We start from the raw sequence: 18318 nt of genomic DNA, 5'->3' as shown, positions 1-18318 counted from the left end.
TATGTGTATATCCATTGTATGTGTTTGAAGGTGTGAGGGGGGAGATTAATACACTATGGCAAAGACAAGAGAACAAAATCTTTTCTGAGAATAATGATAGGAATGGAAATGGAAATGGACAGGAATTAAAAAAATAATACATAAAAAAAGGGATAATTATCACAGTAATAACTTGCAAATTGCAATTTGCAAAACAAGCCACTTGTCAACATCCTGAGCCACAGAGGCGGGGGCAGTAATACAGAGGTATAATAATAATAATAATATGTCTTTAGTTGTCATTTTTATAAGATCTGGTTCATTTAAACTCAAATCACTTAACTTTCAGTTTAATTAATTTCGTGCGAACAAAATTGAGGCCAAAAACACATATACTGGAATGTGCCAGCTAAAAAAACCCTTTTCCATTAACAGTTGGTTGATGTTGGAAATGACCTCTTCTTTTTAAAAGGACACTCCATCTGCCTTAATGATTCGTTCTACAGGGATTTTATGTTTACAGCGGTGATTTGAGGATGTCCTGGTGTATCAGATGCATGCAATTTACTCACTACGCTGTGGATATGAATCAGACTCTTGGCTAATGGGGCCTGTCATCTGTTTTCTCTCCCTTCTTTATCCCCCGCCTGATACCTCAAAGAGCAGCGCAACAGCATCCCTTAAAAGAGTGCTGCTATGGCAGTTTGGCATCGCCAGCGGCAATATAACTTTACTACTCGTAGTAAAAACTGATTACAGTGTTATACAGCCCCACAGGATTATAGAGCCAGTCCCATTTTGGCATTTTATGGGAATTTGTAAACAGATCTGAGCAGCGGTGTTGTCAAGAGCATACACAGTGATACAGAGCGAATCCACCTATCAGCTGAATCACTGTTAACTCCGAGTGGATGATGGGATTATAGTATACCCAGCTAACAGCATAATTAACTGTGATTCATACCACTAAGAGAGCTGCCATTACCCCAAACATTACACTACACCATTACACAATCTCAGCCATGGGATAGTTAAATGTCCTAACATATTGAGCTTTTGAAACAACACAAACAAGTAAAAATGGCAAACTGTTGTTTAAAGAGGCAGATGTGAAGTTTAAGCATTTTGAAGTGTCAGTTTAGCACTGAAAGGGTTTAAAGTAGCAGTCAAAGCCAGAGCCACTTGAAGCGTAAACTGAGATGAGATTGAAATTGACTTGAAAACATTCAAAAGATTATCGACAGAATGAGAAGAAATAACAGTTTTGACATTTTGACGTCTATGTCTTGTGATGTAGAGATATCTATTGAAGTTAGCATGCTACCCAACTAGCCTACCATGCTAGTGGTGTAAACACCAACACTTTCCTGGTGCTCTGAGCTACCAGTCCAGTCTGCTAGCTGCCCGGCTAACCCTAACTGAGCTAACCAGCTAACGGCAGAATGATTTAAACTGGTGGAAAATTCTAACATATTGCACCATATTGCAAGATTAACTCTGAACTCTTATTTAAAGAGTACAAAATGAGAGTAGTTGGAGTGTAAGTTGAAGAGCAATCGCCCTATAAACGTATCACGACTTTCTACGCCCCTACCCCTCAAACATCCTGAATCTGCCACTGAGTTGAAGTATAAAACTGAAAGTAGTTGAACTATCTGATCAAGTGTCAGGTGATATTTTAAAAGGCTGCAATGCTTCTTCCACATAAATATCAAAAGCCAAGATATATAAATGGAGATCTATGAATAAATACAGTACATTACAATACATTTCTACAGCCCATAGTTCATAATGTTTTGACTTCTCCTTCATACTATGTGAGTGTAATGCGTAACTGTTATTGTACCTTTGCATTGAAAGCACAAAGATTAATTCAAATTTTTTATGACTGTGACAGCACATAACCTCAAATTTTATTACTTCTGACTGCACGCAAACTCCAAATGAGATATTAAAGCAGGAATATATCACTCATCTGCAGACCAAAGTGTGGGAGTGTGTGTTTGTGTACCTGTACGTCCTTCAGTCTCTGTTCCATAATAGGATACTCTGTAACGGCCGTGGATGGGATGGCCAGCTTGGCCTCGCACTGTTGTAACCATGCCAACAGAGTCGATATGGTTTCCTTGTAACGAGCCGGGGGCAAGCTCTCCAAAACTACAGACACACAGGGAGACAGAGAGATATGTCAGAGAGGCTCTTAGGTGTTCAATGCAAACCGCAAAGACTTTAATATCCAAGTGTAAGGACGAAGTCCAACATGATTTATTTCATAGATATAAATCTTCTATCCTTCAGTGTGAAAATACCTAAGGACACTGTTGTGCTGAGTGCTGTTTGGAAAGTTTCTTGGTAAGTTTGTCTTTCTGAAATAACTGTTGATTTATTTACTTTTATTTTTGTACCTTTGTGTACATTTACAAAAGTCCTCTTTTTCTGGGATGCAACGTATTTCAGTTTTACTCCATTTAAATACACCAAATGACACAATTAACCACCATAAATCATTCATCCAACTGGTTTTCCATATGTAATCAAGGTTTAAGTTTCAAGGTTAGCCAGGGTAGGAGATTCAGAATCCCAAAGTTAAAAAACAGACATCACAGCAATACAAATTCAGTAATCATGTCCCTTTGCCAGAATTAGATTTGGAGTGCCTCAGGGGTCAATTCTGGGTCCCTTTATTTTACATATGCTTACCCTGGGTCATATTACTCACTGCAATAGCATCTGATTATATCTTATGCTGACGACACGCGGCTATACCTTCCAAGTTGTCTAGTAGATGCCAAAAACTTGATGGAAACCAACCACCATTTCTTCATTTTGAATACTTTGGAGTCTTGCATTCACTGCATTTTAAGACTCTTTCATGATGCAATACTCTGGTAAACTCGCTCTTTTCTATTCTTGCTAGTAAAGCGTCCCTGATTTGAGTCGAGCACAGAGAAAGAAATGTCCTGACCTGACCTGAACTAATTTCAGAGGCTGATAGAGAAAGGAAGCCACAAAAGGAAATAACATTTAAATAAGTGGCATACTGCTTTAAGAGAAATTCTTTGCAATATGCTTCTCTACTGTACATGAATTCAGCACAGTAATCCTGCACATATGCCTATAACCATTCATTTGGAAGCAGCTGAATGTGTGCGTGTTGGATATCTCAACCCTGGCGTGGGTGAGAAAAGCGCAGTGTGTGGCACGAGGGAAGAAGCTGTCTGAGTGAGTAAAGAAGTCGAGTTTGTCTGTTCAGCTGTCAGCATCTTTCTCTATCTTTCTTTTCTCTCTCCAGCTGCCTCTCCTTCTCTTTCCTTCTTCCCACATCTTTGTCTCTCGACGCCTTTTCCCTCGGGGTCATTTTCTCAGTGGCTATATTTTTTGTTTTCTCATTTCTTTCCATCATTCTCTCCCTCATTGATATAAATAGCTATCTGCTCTTGTTTTTGTCACAGCGTCCGTCTGATTTCGTTTTCCTTGTCTTGATGGCCACAGCTCTCAGCTTCTTTTTCTATCTCATTAAGTCTCATTGTCATTGTTATCGCTGAGGAAGCCACAGAGCGCGTCACGCACAGAGTGAGAGTAGCACTACAAATTGGACTAAATGACTCACTCTCACTTGCTACTCACTACGCGGACATGTGACATGTTGCCACACAAGTCTGAGTCACTCTACGTGTTAACCAACTCTAAAATGACATGTAATTTGAGCATGTTTAGTGACAGGATGACACTGAGCTTTCTTAAGTCCTTTAGCTTGAGAATGTAGATCGCTTGAAACTTTACTAAACTATTTCCACATTACTTGTTAAGCTGGTAAGAACCGCCAGAGCCCTCTAGGTCCTTAGATCTGGCTACAGTTAATACAAATGTATTCATGAAAAGAATCACTTTATCTTATTGCTGTTGCTCACAGTATTGCAATGATTTTTTTTTTAGATCCATTATTAAAGCGATGCTTGTCAAATTACCCAAATGTAATGTCTTAAATTGGTAATGGTTCCCAATTGGTCATAACCATGGTACTGATTAAATGTTTCATTTGCCTATGATTAAAATAACCTCTATCCAATATGTAGCAGTAAACCACTGAGGCAGCGTTCCTTTGTGTTACACAGCTACGTTGTGGTTGTGTTTACATTCTGTGGATTTGAAGGAGGACAGGCTGACATCCTCTGACGAGTGGGCTAATTGTAGCATAGTGATTGAAAACACAGCAAATACTTGTTAGGAGGTGTGTGAAATGGGGTTAACATAGTGACCATATTGCTACAATAAACCATGTGGGTTGTTTTGTATGTCAAGCCCTCTTCACTAAAACTCCTTAACAACTTAAAGATACTTAAAGATAGTATATGTAAGAATTTCCCACCTGTCGAACATACTCCAAAAAAGTAGGGGGCAGCATATCATCAGAGAAACCACCTACTGCTGCTAACTTTAGCTCTCCTTAGCTAGTTAGCTCAGTGAGCCGTGCAGCTAGTGCATCTATTGGCTGACTCTGCCCGGGCTGGGAGCGTGTTCGTGTTGATTACTATCTGAACAAAGCAGTTAGGGGCTAGCTACTTAGCATGCTAACTTCAGAATATAATACAAAGACATCTTCGACATAATGTCAAAACGTATTTTAGTTATTTCTTAACATTCTGTTGATAATATTGGTTAATTTGTTAATGTTTTAAACTAAAATTCTTACACATTGCACCTTTAGAGAGTCATACTTCCAGTTTAAGCAAGTTTAATCACTAAAATTAACTTTGCTGCACTTGCTGCAATGTTTTTACATGCATGCTCTATCTAATTTGTCTACCATGGATCCATGTCTCATGAAAATGTACTCAGTTCTTTGTTGCTCAGTCTGAATATAAGGTGCACATTAAACGTCAGGTACATCTGGACTTTGGCCTTCCATTCAAATATGTATTTGATGTCAGCATAAAATCCAATAATAAAACGGATCTCCATATGGAAATTCTCTTTTCTCTTGCCCTCTCTACACAGACATCAGAGGTCAGTGTGGGCATTAATTAAGCGCTGGAGCTTGCAGAGATTCAGTGTCTCATCCAAGGATGTGTCAACAAGGTAGATGTTTGTTACAGCGAGGTCAGTGAAGGCAGTTTTGCTTTGCAACCCGCAGTGCAATTAGTGCTACTGTGAGTGGTTTGCCTTGATTTTTAGCGGGTAAATAAAATAATAACTATAACATTATTGTAGCAGTACAGCATAATAAGTGGTGTTTTCTGGCAGATTGATTCATTAAACGACCCTCTACAAAGCAGCATGCTGCGCCATATCAAATATGCTTAGTGGTGGTAATTGGAGAGCAGATGATATGGAAACAGTCCTCTATTCATCGGTGCATCTACCCACACTGACAGACGTAGCTGTAGGCTGCAGATCTGTTTGCATGATCTCGACGAATTTCGTTCCGTTTTCCAACAACCACAACAAGTGTCTGTGCTGAAGGTTGGGTTGTTGCTGTTGTGGGTAGAGACATTCGCCACTTTAAAGCTGCCTGATACAGTGTGTGGGCTACAGCAGTCTGTCAAGGCTGACTTTCAGCTGTTGGGGAACTGAACAGACACTTTTATCGTAAAGCGTTGGATCCAGAAACAGGCCTGGGTACTCTTTAGAAGTATGTAACAAAGATGAAGATTAGGAACTGGAACTCCATATTAATCTCAAAAACACGTAAGAAGTACCAGTCCTGGTGTGATGAGAGGGCCCCTGGTGGTCTGCCAAAACTAAATTAGCAGTATTTTTTTGTTACAGGATGTCAAAAAAAGGGCTGCCAACTTCACTTATGAAAGTCTGTTTCAGAAATGCTGTCTACTGGCAGGAAGAGTATGTTTCCCTCTAGATTGTTGCCATCTTGGTCACCTGTTACAGCTAGGTAAGGCTCCAACTCTGTTTGTACATCACTCCAAATAACTTTATCCTGCTACCTCGCTGTAATTTAATCCATCAGGCAAGAAGAGGAAGGAACTGTTGTTCATTTTGGTGCACCAGTACATCGTTTAGGTGCACCTAACAATACATTATATTGTAATTTCTGAACATATATTGTACATTTTTGGAAACGAGAATAAAATAATAGTAATAAAACACTTTTATAGGCTACATTTTATTTATCTGACATGCTGAATATTGCACCAGTGCAACCAATTAAAATGTACTTGACTGCTTTTTAGACGCACGTGCGACCATAATAGTTGCATCCTGGAGCCCTGCTTTACACCCTGAAATGAAAACCTAAATTACGGATGTACTGAGACAATCTAAAGGGCTGAGATCAAAGTCTACTGGGGCATTTTTTTATATAATACGTACTGGCAGTAAAGCCAGAGGTTTGTCCGGGGAATTGAAGCATTCAAAAATGGCCCCAATGTTCGAAACAGTGTAGCAAAAGTGCTCACTTTGATGCCCCTATGGCAGATAAAACATGATAAAGGGCCCTCTAGGGTGCCAGTGGACAAAATGTGGTGAAGTGCTCTCTCTTCTCTACTTCACAATTTTCTGTGCACTGATACCCCTCGCATACATGTGGTGCCCTTTTTTTTTTCGCACCTGCCCCTCAAACATCCCGAGTCCACCACTGCCATGCAGCATCGTTAGTGAGTGACCCATTGAGCCCAAAAAATATAAAAACAACAGCCAGCAGAAACAACAATTAATGACAAGGCAACATGCAGCAGTGAGTAATATCAGCAGAGCCACTTTCAGCTTCAAGAATGGTTGTTTTGTGTCAATTTCAAAAATCTAACTCAGATTTTCCTCTCAAAGCAAATCAACAAAGACATCTTCTCCCTACAGGAAACCCCACAAAATATGGGAAATCATTGCAGGAAAAACTTTTGTTTTTAATGCCGAGCTGTAAAAACAAATCGATATTGCCAGGCAATTTAGTCGTCTTAAATGCTTTAACATTCCGGTTATATTGATCTGCTAAGTGGATAAGTGCTTAAGATAATATTCTGGCATCAATGAGTGTGCACTTATAACAACCTACCACATAAATGATAATAATGAAGTCCAAATCTTTGAAAATAAGACCCATGTTTTAAAAAATAAAAATCTTTATGATGCGTTAATTACTCTAACAATCTGTACCCACCAGCTGATAAAATTGAGGGCACCTAAACGAAAGCAAGGGTCACAAGGTGCAGTGGAAAGGTCACGCCTTATGCTCTGCGCTAAATGAATTGCTGGGATTAAGTTTTTGCAGTGAATCAGCATTTCCTCTCTCACCCAGTTGTAGCTGCCTCTCCCTCGCCCTCAGATCCTCCAGGACCTTGTGGTAGTGCTCTTTGAAGGCGGTGATGTCGGCGTCCAGGAAGGCTGAAGGGTCCTCCTCCCCCTCCTTCTCCTCCTTCAGCTCGTTCAGCCGCTTCTCCAGGAGGTCCACCTGGGGCTGCAGGGCGGCCAGGCGAGCCACCTCCTCCTGCCAGGGACAAGGAAGAGGGGAAAAAGGGTCACACCAGGCCTCTGTTGTTGCCATGGAGATTTGTCGAGAAAAAAAAAAATTATTCTATATGTCCAAACTATCTCCAATAAAAAAATCAGTGGGAAAGTATTGTGTTTTCATTTTTAAGGTTCCACTCCATTTGCCATATGCTTAATCAGTTCTCTTTCACAGAAATGTTTAAATACACTCCCAACTGTTAATGAATAGGAAGCCAAGCAGGAAATTGGACCAGCTCAGCAAAACCGAATTGTAGCTGTGAAACTATTTCCTCTAAACATCAAATGGTACTAAGAGAACAGAAAAATCACTGCTGTATCAGCATAGAGGAGAGCAGTTGAATGATTTTTGCTATACTTTTCAACTTCTAGTTGTGTTCACCACCGTGGAAAAAAGCACTTAAAATAAGAATGCTGTATTTAAAAGTCACTTGTTCTGCGAAATGACTGAGGCTAAAGCTAACGGCTCCCAGGGAAAACGTTAGCATCTTTAGCAGTTGGTGATCCATGTGGAAGACACTGAAATAAAGAGAGGGGCATCGTCATCGTATATTTCCGTGTAGAGCTTAGTTAGTCTTAAAATTTTAATATGATAAGAAAAAAATGTTCAAACTGTTTTTTCTTTCAATCATAACCCTCGTTTAGCTGCTTAGCTTACATTGCTAGTCTTTTTAAACAGTAATGTTTCACTTTTTTACAATTAGCAACAAGAGAAAAGCAAGCAGCAGATTAAAAGCCTACTGTAATTTCATCCAATTCAAAAGCATAATTTATTTTATTTTAAAATATTCAGATACATTCACTGATGTAATGTGAAAGTGCGTTTAATCGATTGTTAAGGGAGGGTTAAATGCTGAGGGGGTTTGTATCAGATTGCGCTTTAATATTACGTATGCATGCCGTTTTTAATCCACTGTGTCAGTCAGCCATCACAAAGGTGTTTGAATAACTTCCAGGAGCCTTATCTTTACACTCAAAGACTGACGTTTGTTCTTTAAAGTGGGTTAATCCACAAACATCCACTGACAGCTGTCGAGTTAAATGTTATCAGCTGCAGATTACGCCTGTACAGAGTGGCGTTATCGGCAAAATGGGCAGTTACAGACTGAGAAGGTGGGCCTGATTAAAAATAAGAAGCTGTATGGGTTGTATGTATAGCAAACGTGTAAATTACTGATACCACGAACTTTCATCAGCGCTAAGCAGACCTGGACCCTGAGTCTGTAATAAAGTTTGAATTGAGTTAGATGTTATTTCAGATCGGTGTGGTTTCAGTTCACCTTTGAAGTCCATCAGCTTCCAGATGAATCACCACACGTTTCTCTGAGCAGGGAGCCTAAACACAGTTCTGTACCATCTTGAAGGTAACAACATGGCTGCCATACGTCAGCTCACGTATACCATTTGTTCTTCCAACGCTGCTCTCATGCCTTGATGCTAATTATGGAGCTAGAGCCGAACAGTTCCAGCATGTAACTCATTGTAACACCACAAATAGTTGTCTACTCTTTTCTGTTTAAAGTTTGAACAGCTAGCTGTTTAACCCATTTTCAGTGTTTATGCTAAGCTAAGCTGGCCAGCTGCTGGCTCTAGCCTCATATCTAATAGATAGATAAGAGTAGCAAAAAAAAGTGCTTGTCCCAAAATGTTAACTATTCCGATATCTCAAGCATTACTAGGACAGTAGAAAATAGTGCACGTTAGATTTAACATTTAGATTTAACATTTAGATTCAGCTTTGGCTTTTAGATTTAGATTTAGAATTAGATAACACAATTAACTTCCTCTTCTTTTTTTTTTTTTTTACCAATTTAAGTCTCAAATGAGAAGAAAATGAGCTAAAATTTAAAATATATCAGTTTGAAAACTGCAGTCAAATTAACAGTGTGGCTCTTTGATATGTTTTTAATAGTATCTGAATAACAATGGGGCTCTGTGGCACCGAGGAAGAAGATATATCAGGCTTGAGATACACACAAACATTAGCTTTGTTTACAATAAGGACAAATTAAAATGTCAAACACTGATTAATGTAATTATAATATAATAATGATACAATCATTTCAACTAGAGTTGTTGGTGAGTTGCATGATTGAGCAGGTAAGGCAGGTTAATATTCACTGAACCGTCCTGGAGTGAAGACTTTGAACGCAGCTCGGTCTTATCCCCCATAACACACAGTGAGTTAACACTCTTGCCTCAAGCCAAGAGACACACTCCTTATTCATGAGTAATGTTGGAAAACACCAGCATTTATAACCTCGACAGAATACATTTTCATAAGCTAACAGTTGGCGGCATGATTCGCCACAGGGAAGGTCGCTTTAAAAGTTTCAGTAAATATTTTATTTTCTCTGAAGTCTCTCCTGTTTAATATAAAGATGGGAACTCAGAAAGTATTTATGTGTGGGAGCGAGTGTGCGTTCTCCGTTTGTGTCTATGTGTGAGTGGGTAAGTGAAAATGTGTGGGTGCACTTCTGAGGGAAACCTTGTTTGTGTGAGTTTGTTTGCAGGGGAAGCTATATCTTCGAAGAAAAATCAAATTTCAGAACTCCTCAATCTCTTTATTTCTCCCTGTTTTATCTGTTAATTTCTCTCTCCCCCTTCTTCCTTTGTCTATTATTATTTCTATCTTTCTTTGAAAGTTGCCATTTCCCCATTCCTCCCTATCTTCATTCCCTTACGTCTGTGGTGCTTGCTCCTCTCTATACCTTCCTGCCTCAAGTCCTTTCTTTCACTATAATTACACCTGTCCTTCTCCCACTCTCCTTTCAGAAGTTTGTTTTTCCTGGCACTTCTCTTCTCCTGTTTTTAATGTGATTGAAATTAACCTGCTTGTGTGTGTTTTACGATGGTCAATACCCCTGCTCTTTAAGCCGCCCACTTATTTATAGACACGTTTGGTTTAAAGCAGTGTTTTCTTTAAACCAGAGTCGCACTGTGGGTCCTCCGTCCCAAATTGGCACCGTTAAAAGTATGCCTAATTACCTTTTAGCGGTTCCTTTTGGCAGTGTACCCAAGGATGTATAGAAAAATAACACTGGGTTACTTTGAAACTGAAGAAAACTCAAAAGCAAGTCTGGAGTTATTAGAAGCCTCTTTTTTCTGCAATTTTGAGTTTCTGCTCCCTGCTATTATCAGGAAGTGCAAGCCATACTGAGTCTAAAAATATATGTATCATGTCTTTGCCTCAGGACTTCACTGAGAAATGACAAGAAGGACACAAAAACTGACACTCCCATGCCCTCCTGGGAAGGCCTCACAGTTTAAAGGAATAGCTGGACATTTGGGGAAATACTAGTTTTCACTTTCTTGCCAAAAGTCAGCTGAGAAGATTGATACCATTCATGTATGTATGGAGCTAGAGCCAGGAGACTAGCTTAGCATAGCATAGCAACTAGGCTAAGCTAAAACAGCTAGCCTGGCTCTGTCCAAAGTTTTTAAAATTCAATAAACAGCAGCTTTAAATCTTATTTACTTGCACATTACATCTGGTTTGTTTAATCTCAAAAGTAAGAAAAGAGCAGAGCCAAGCTAGCATTTCCCCCTGCTTCTGCTGGGTTGCAACTATTGTACTATTTAACACAAAGACAATTCTTTGCATAGTTTCTACCAGAATATACAACACTTTAGTGGCTGCAGTTTCTTAATTAGCACCGGTTTTGGTAAGAACAGGGGTGTTTACAAGGGATAAATGGGAAAATGAGGAAGAAGTACATTTAATTTAGTCTCTGTTGGATGAATAAATAACATTCAAATACTTACAGAAAAGAGCTGTGACAAACAGATGCATGAAAAGAGACAGAAATTTAAACAAGACCAACAAATGAACATACCATATGAAGAAAAAAATTAAGATGATGGCACAAACAAATAATATATAGCAAAAAACAAATGGATTTCATGTTTATGCTAAAAAATAATGAATGCACATGTAAAAAGTGGCCCCATGTAATGTTTAGAATGGATAACCCTGAAAAGGTTTGGACTCAAAAACTCTTTGTTTGACTCACTCGGCATCGGTCCAGCTGCACTCTGAGCGGTTCTGGTTCAGATGCCGGAGGTGCCTGGACTTTGAGCCAGTTCTCACTGTTGTCCACAGCCTGCTCACACTGCTCATACAAGCTGTAAAAGGCCAGCACCTGCAGGACACACACACATACAGACACACAATGTGAATAAAAGGTGAAGAAAAGCCTCCGTTGGATTCCCACAAAGACACAAGCAAAACACCCACGCAACATCTGTCTTCTTTCACAAACTCCTAGTTTGCAGTTGAGCCGCATGATAATTCGGACTGACCAAATTCTATCCACACCTGTGATGACCTGAGAGTGAGTCATGATCACACTGCAGTTCTCACTCTGTACCAGACAGCAATTTTGTTATTTTGAGACTACATATAGTAAAAACTGTGCTTTTTACCTGCCTACTGAAAACATTAAGTGACAATATGACCTGCATAATGTGTTTGCAGTGGAAAAACATACAAAAACATGGCTATATAGAGCATGGCATCCACAATATATGAAAAATCCTCCATAGGAAGATTTTAAACACAGACCATTTAATTTAATTCAATGCAAAGTCATATTTTTAATAACGCACCAGGCCAAAGGGTTCCTAGTATAATTTGCAGTGTTAGTTCTCTATGAATCTTGCAATCAAAATTGGCACTGTAACTAAATTATCTCAAATTGAATCAAATCATTATTATTATCATATTCATTATGTAGAATGGCCGATTTCAGATAACTACATATTACTGTCATGGTTTGGGTTTTTGTTTTACTTTCCACTTCCTGTCTTTGTCCTTTTCCACCCTTTATCTCTGCACACTGTCATGGTGTGGGTTTTTTTGGTTTAGTTGTTTCCTGTTTTATTTTGTAGATTCTATCCTTGTGTCACATGTTTTACTTCTCACCTCCCTTCTTTGTCTTTTTCCTGCCACTTTTTTATTCAGTTCCTGTGTTTGGGTCCTTTTTTTTAACATAACCACATCTTTAGATTATAATTAGTAATATATTAATTTGTAAGCATCATTAATGTTGCAGCTGGTAAAGGGGGGCTAATCTCAACAACTTCGTATCCTACCGAGTAGCTCGATCCAGGTATACATCATGAATCATTAGTTGATTTTATATACAGTACAGAGAATTGTACTCAAGTAGATGTCGTTAGTCGCTAGTCTGCAATGACGAAACATACAGTATAGCATTCATAGTTATCATTAAAGTTAAGCACAAGATGGCATAACACTGAACTTGGTGAGACAGCTAAATTGCAGTCTGCAATGGTTACAGACTGTCATTAATGTGAAATGGGTAGACATGTGCAGTACATGTGCATACCTTTGCCTGGTAAGCCAGCCATGCCAGCCTGTCTGACAACAGGGCACAAAATCCCACCCAGCGCTGGTTCAGCTGCTCCGCTGCCTGGGCAATGTCATCAGCACGACTCCCCTCTGGAGGGGGCAGACAGAGAAAAGAGAGGGGGCTGTCACACACAGACACACATTCACGGTAATAATTCACACGGGCACGACTGGTCTCTCTGTGGGGGACAGACATAAATACACACTATCCATGCACACAAAATGTGGTGAATGTCATCTGTAGGAGAGGTGAGGCGAGTCATCAATATTCTGAACAAAATACGAGCTCCGAAAGCTGTTTGTCTGCCTGCCCACTGAGCACACACGCCTCACTGTGCATCACACTCACCGCTAACTGACTTTTTTTTTTCTTTAATGCAAATAGCCAATTTCAAGTGCACGTAAAACTCCAGTTCCCAGAAAATGAAAACCTCCAAGAGGTTCCAGGAGGGAAAAATCAATGCTAAAGTCGTACAAAGATGGATTCACACTCTTTTCTCTAAAAGGGCATACTGGACCCCATTGGCTGGATGATAATTGGACCTGGAGGAGAAGCATCCTGGCTCACATGTCTCATCTGGCACGCAAACGGCCTCAAAGATTGCTCCTTCTTCCCGTATTCGTGCCTCAATTATGTCCCGCTTTCATTTACATGTAACGAACCTGGCTGATGCTGTTTTTCCATTACAGCTTGCTAAGGAAACAACAGCACAAGCTTGATGCTGGGTAAGTAGCATTATATGTGACCCAGGAAGTGGAGGAGGTCGAGATTAAAGACAGAGTGCACTTGTAACAATAGAGGCATAGAAGTGCTCTTCTACAGTCTATCTTCTCTTTTTGTCACTAAACCAACATGAAAAGCCAAACAATGACTTTGAATGAATGTAATGAATGTAACTGATTACTTTTAATAATGAGTAATAAGTTAAGTGATGAAATTCGTTTTTCAAGTAATATCTTCTGAGAAATTGAGTAAACTTTTGAAGTCACTTGCCCAAAAAGATACTTATGTTATATGTTCATGGAGCTTTAATCATTGAGATTCCTCCACGAATGAACCACATTGCTTCACATCATGTAGCAGTGAGTTATGTAATGTTCTGGCGTGTGTTGCTTCAGTGGTGTTAAGAGCAGGAGCAGGAATGAATGAAGAAAAAAAAAGAAAAGTGAAAAAGTGTAAATTGAGTGTTTCTCTGCTTTCAGAGGCCCCAACAATCGCACAAGGACAGAGGAGAGGACGGACGAGGAGAAACATCTCTCTCTGTCTGTTCCTCTCTCTATCAGTGTTTCTATGGAGACAAGGCGAGAGGGTGGGACAGGTGGAGGCGTTGCCATGGGGACAGACAGGGTGTGCGTGCATGTGTTTGTATGCATGTGAATGAGTGTGTGTGTGCGTATGTGTGAGAGTGTGCACGTTACCCTGCTCGACCAGGGTCTGCGCCGTGCGCGTTGCCTCCTGAAGCTTTCGGTACTTCTCCGGCCGCTCTCGTTCTATCGCCTATGGCAAAGAGGAGGAGAGGTGGCGAGGGGGAGTGAGGGGGACGAGTGAGAGATAGGAAGTTAAAGGACAAGAGACAGACAAGGAGAGACAGGGAGACACCAGGAGAATTATTATTTATTACAAAGGAAGATTAAAACTCCCTCCAAAATCAATGTCTAATACTTCCAGAGAATATGAGGTCCTGTAGCTTTCATCCACCTCTGATCTTATTCTGCTGCGACATTTAGGACAACCTGAGCCTGTCTGGTCTAATATGGTCTGGTTTGAGGATAACGGATGGGCCATTCATCATTTTAAAGTGGGGAAGTTTTAATATTACAGCAGGAAATTGTTTCTATTTTGGTCAAAGGAATAGTTCAACTAATATAGGCAAGGTAGAAGAACAACAGAGTCGTGTTAGACTCGACACTGTTCGCACTAATTACTTTTTAACAGAAATAACATTTTGCCAGTCATGTCTTCTTTGTGGAACTCCTAATCAGTTCTCAAATCTCCACGATTCGTGATGCAATTTAACATTAAAAGCTACTTGGAAAGGGACGGCTACAAGACTTTTATTTTGAAAACACATAGAGGAATCGTTGAGATTCACTCAAGGTAGTTTCAGATTGTTTCAGGAGAAAGACAACATAGAATATCTGGATTAAATGATGTGGAAATTTAAATTTTTCTAAACTCTTCAAGAAAAAAAGATAAAGACAGATGAGGTTTTGAGTTTGCATTATGCCGAGAACGGGGGAAATTCTGAATAAAGGCCTGTCTCTGATATAACACTAAATAAAGATGATTCTCACAGCTCACACATAACTCCTGAGTTGTTCCCCCTGCTCCCAGCCTTTATTCTGTTTAACTGTCTCCTAAGAATTACACAGACATAATGTGTTAATTAAATATAATGTGTGAGCTTAAAGGCCTTTGCGAACCAAGTCTGTTTTATTCATATGCGTTTTTTCATTCTGTCATCCAATAAAAGAAGTTACACGCAGAAGCTTGCACACTGAGTCCGCTGCGTTTTTCTATGCATTGCCAAAATTCACAATACAAGACAAAATGTAATCGTCAAGGAGTGAAGACGAGTTTGTGCTCTCTCTCACTAAAAAATTAAAACAAAATGCCAGTCCATCCACTCCTGTATCAGTCGGCCTTTATTAAATTATTTAGTCCCAACTTTCCTCTGCAGTCGAGCGATCCAACACCGTTATCCTGTGGATGGGATCAAATCCAGACTAGCTTTGCTTCCTCATGTGGAGTTCTGCAAGAATTTAATGCTGTTTCTTATATAAGCTGCTGCAGAGCGCTGAGCTGACAGATAAAGCTGAAGAGGCCACCAACATCAGAGGCGATGTCGAACAATCTGCCTACATACATTTAATCAGTTTGCAGTTATTACCATGCGTCATTTGTAATGCCAGGAGTTGTGTTTACATCCCGCTCACAAGCGGTGCTTAAAAGATTCGTACATTGTTTATGCGGGTTATGGTGTTGAACTCATGTATTATGAATGATCTGTTAGCACATTGTAAAGGCTGACTTTCAGTCACACCAGTTTGTGTTGGGCTTAATCTACAGCCTAAGTTGTTTATCGTGAGCCACCATGCAGCAGCACATTGTGTAAGCATTATCTATTCAGCAGCGCTTCTTATTCATTACGAGTGTATTCATGTGAGTGGATGTACTGTATATAAATTATTTGCTGCCTCTAATTTAAAATTGGAGCAATTGGCAGTCATTTGTGTCTATAACAAGGACGGATTGAAAAAATATGATGTGCTGAGCGAGTTATTATGGTGTTTAAATTTAATGTTAATGTTAATTCAGAGAAAATGTCATTACTCTTAATTTGGTTCATGTAAAGCTGCTCTAACTAATATATTTATATGAAGAGTGGCTGAATTACTATATGTAAAGTGAAAGGGGTCAGTGCCAATGGTGAAGCCACTGAGTATTTTCACTAACTCTGCAGTTCCACTCCACTTTTTAGCCTCTTTCAGCTATTTGTTTTGGTTTTATGGCCCACAACTTCACTGCTTTGGTTGACTCGCGCCGCTCTCATCAACCTCAAGATAAGGATTTTTTTATTGAAAAAGTTTCAAAAACCCAGAGTACACCACTTGCCTGGCACCGAACCAGTGTTGCTAACTTAGTTTTAATGATTTTTAACACCCCTTTTGTGACTTTTGACAACTTTTTGGCCAGACCTTCCTCTCGCTGCCTGGGCTGACTGCGTGCAGCGAGTTCAGTCAACTAATCGGCAGCCAGACAGAGACAGGAATAAGCTGGGAATATGTGGATCTAAGGACCAGTCACTAACTCCCATTGACCATATTCACACAGCAGCCATTTTCCTCTGACATCACGGAGCTACTGCTGTGTTCCAGCTTCCTCAGACATACATCAGCGCTGTCCTGTATGCATAATCACAGTTCAGAGTGTCCTCGCAGGTATGATTGCCATATGAAAACTAAAATTCATTCTGTTTCTAACTGTGTGATGGAACCTTGTTATTTCAGCATCACAGGTCGCGGCAGATTAAGCACCGCGGGGCATCGCACACTCACTCACTCGCACCCGCTCACGCACACACAGTGTTTTTACCTGCACTTTGTCATGCAGCTCCTGAATGCTACCGTCTTTGCGTGAGACGGAGAACTCGGGGCTCTGTAGGATGGCCTCGCCGCGGGTCATGTAGCTGTGGACCTCTGTGAAGTCCACGTCAAACCTGAGGACACACACGCACACACACACCAGACATGTACTTGACAATGTTACCTGTGCTGCTTATAGTTTAGCACACAAAATATACGTCCAACATGGCATCCATTTATGTCAGTTATTGCAGTGAACTATGTATAAATCCATATAAATTAATGAAAACTACTCAAAAGGACATTTTATTCTAACATTAGCCTAAAAATGACACGTTTAAAGTTATCTATGTAATCACTAAAGACTAAGATACCTGCAGTGGTGGAAGTATTCTGATCCTTTACTGAAGAGAGTAGTCCAGGGACTTAGTATTATATCGAAGCAGCAGGGTCTAAAATATTCTGACTTTAGCGACTGCAGTAGTTGGTGCTGATGTTGAAGGTAGCGCTGAGAGGATGAAATATGATGCAGGAAGCTCAGTTTGACTAACAGATCCACGAGGTTAAAGGCTCTTTAGAAACCAAAAACTCATAATCTGGGACAGATTTAATTACTGTGGCCATCCTTGCATGCATTTGATTGGCTAACACAAAATCCTGCCGGATGACAGATGTTTATTTTTTGCTGAAAAAGCCTGATCCTACATTTCCCATAATCCAACTAAATTGCATCTTTTTGTTTGCCTGCTAAACACTCACATCTTTCAAACTCCATTCCTCTAATTTGTATAAAAGGCTTTCTGTTTGAAGTCTTCAAGCCAGACCGGAGGTAACCCTGATGACGGCACTAAGACGTCATCAGTTACTCATGCAACACCGTGCAACTGCTTTCACTGGATGACTAGAACTCTTTCTGATGAGTAAGCCGGACTTTATATGTCACATCTGTGCAGTGCCACTTTAAGTAAAAGCACTGAAAGCTTCATCTTTCAGGTACTGCTTTAAATATTGTAAAAGTGCAAGGATTAAACGAGTGTCTGAAATGAGTGTCCGGCACAGATAATGTACTTTTTCTGAGAATGTGTATCATCCAAGTAAAATGTGTCAATATCCGCACTCGTGACAAACTACATGTAGCGTACAGACATGAGGCTGGTATCCATTTTCTCAGCTACTTCGAGTAAGTGTATTTCCCAAAATGCTGAACAATTCCTTGAGATTTGTATGTAAATTCTTGGTCTTGAAATTGACTTGTAACTACAGCAACCAATTGAAAATACTCGATAGCAGAAAGTACCATAAATTGGAAATACTCAAATAAAGTAGAAGTTCCTAAAACTGTATTAAAGTTTTTGGATAAATGTGCTGAGTGACTTGCCACCACCGCGCAACAGATCCTAAGCTCAGGTTACTTGCTGCTC

General features: G+C 39.9%; 1 protein-coding gene across 3 annotated transcripts in view; it reads right to left on the bottom strand.

The window, feature by feature from the left end:
* dmd (dystrophin) overlaps positions 1-18318 on the bottom strand; it is a 169539-nt gene that overhangs the window by 109601 nt on the left and 41620 nt on the right. For all 3 annotated transcript variants that reach the window (XM_073462661.1, XM_073462659.1, XM_073462660.1), the window contains exons 15-20: positions 16908-17031; positions 14231-14309; positions 12789-12901; positions 11451-11579; positions 7225-7417; positions 1991-2136 (exon numbers count right to left, since the gene is read on the bottom strand). In XM_073462661.1, coding sequence (XP_073318762.1) covers positions 1991-2136; positions 7225-7417; positions 11451-11579; positions 12789-12901; positions 14231-14309; positions 16908-17031 — 784 coding nt within the window. The remainder of the gene's footprint in view (positions 1-1990; positions 2137-7224; positions 7418-11450; positions 11580-12788; positions 12902-14230; positions 14310-16907; positions 17032-18318) is intronic.

Source organism: Pagrus major, chromosome 24 (genome assembly GCF_040436345.1).
Source record: "Pagrus major chromosome 24, Pma_NU_1.0".
In the NCBI taxonomy this organism is placed as follows: domain Eukaryota; kingdom Metazoa; phylum Chordata; class Actinopteri; order Spariformes; family Sparidae; genus Pagrus; species Pagrus major.
Note: the sequence above shows the minus strand (reverse complement) of the source record. Positions and strands in the feature narration are given on the sequence as shown.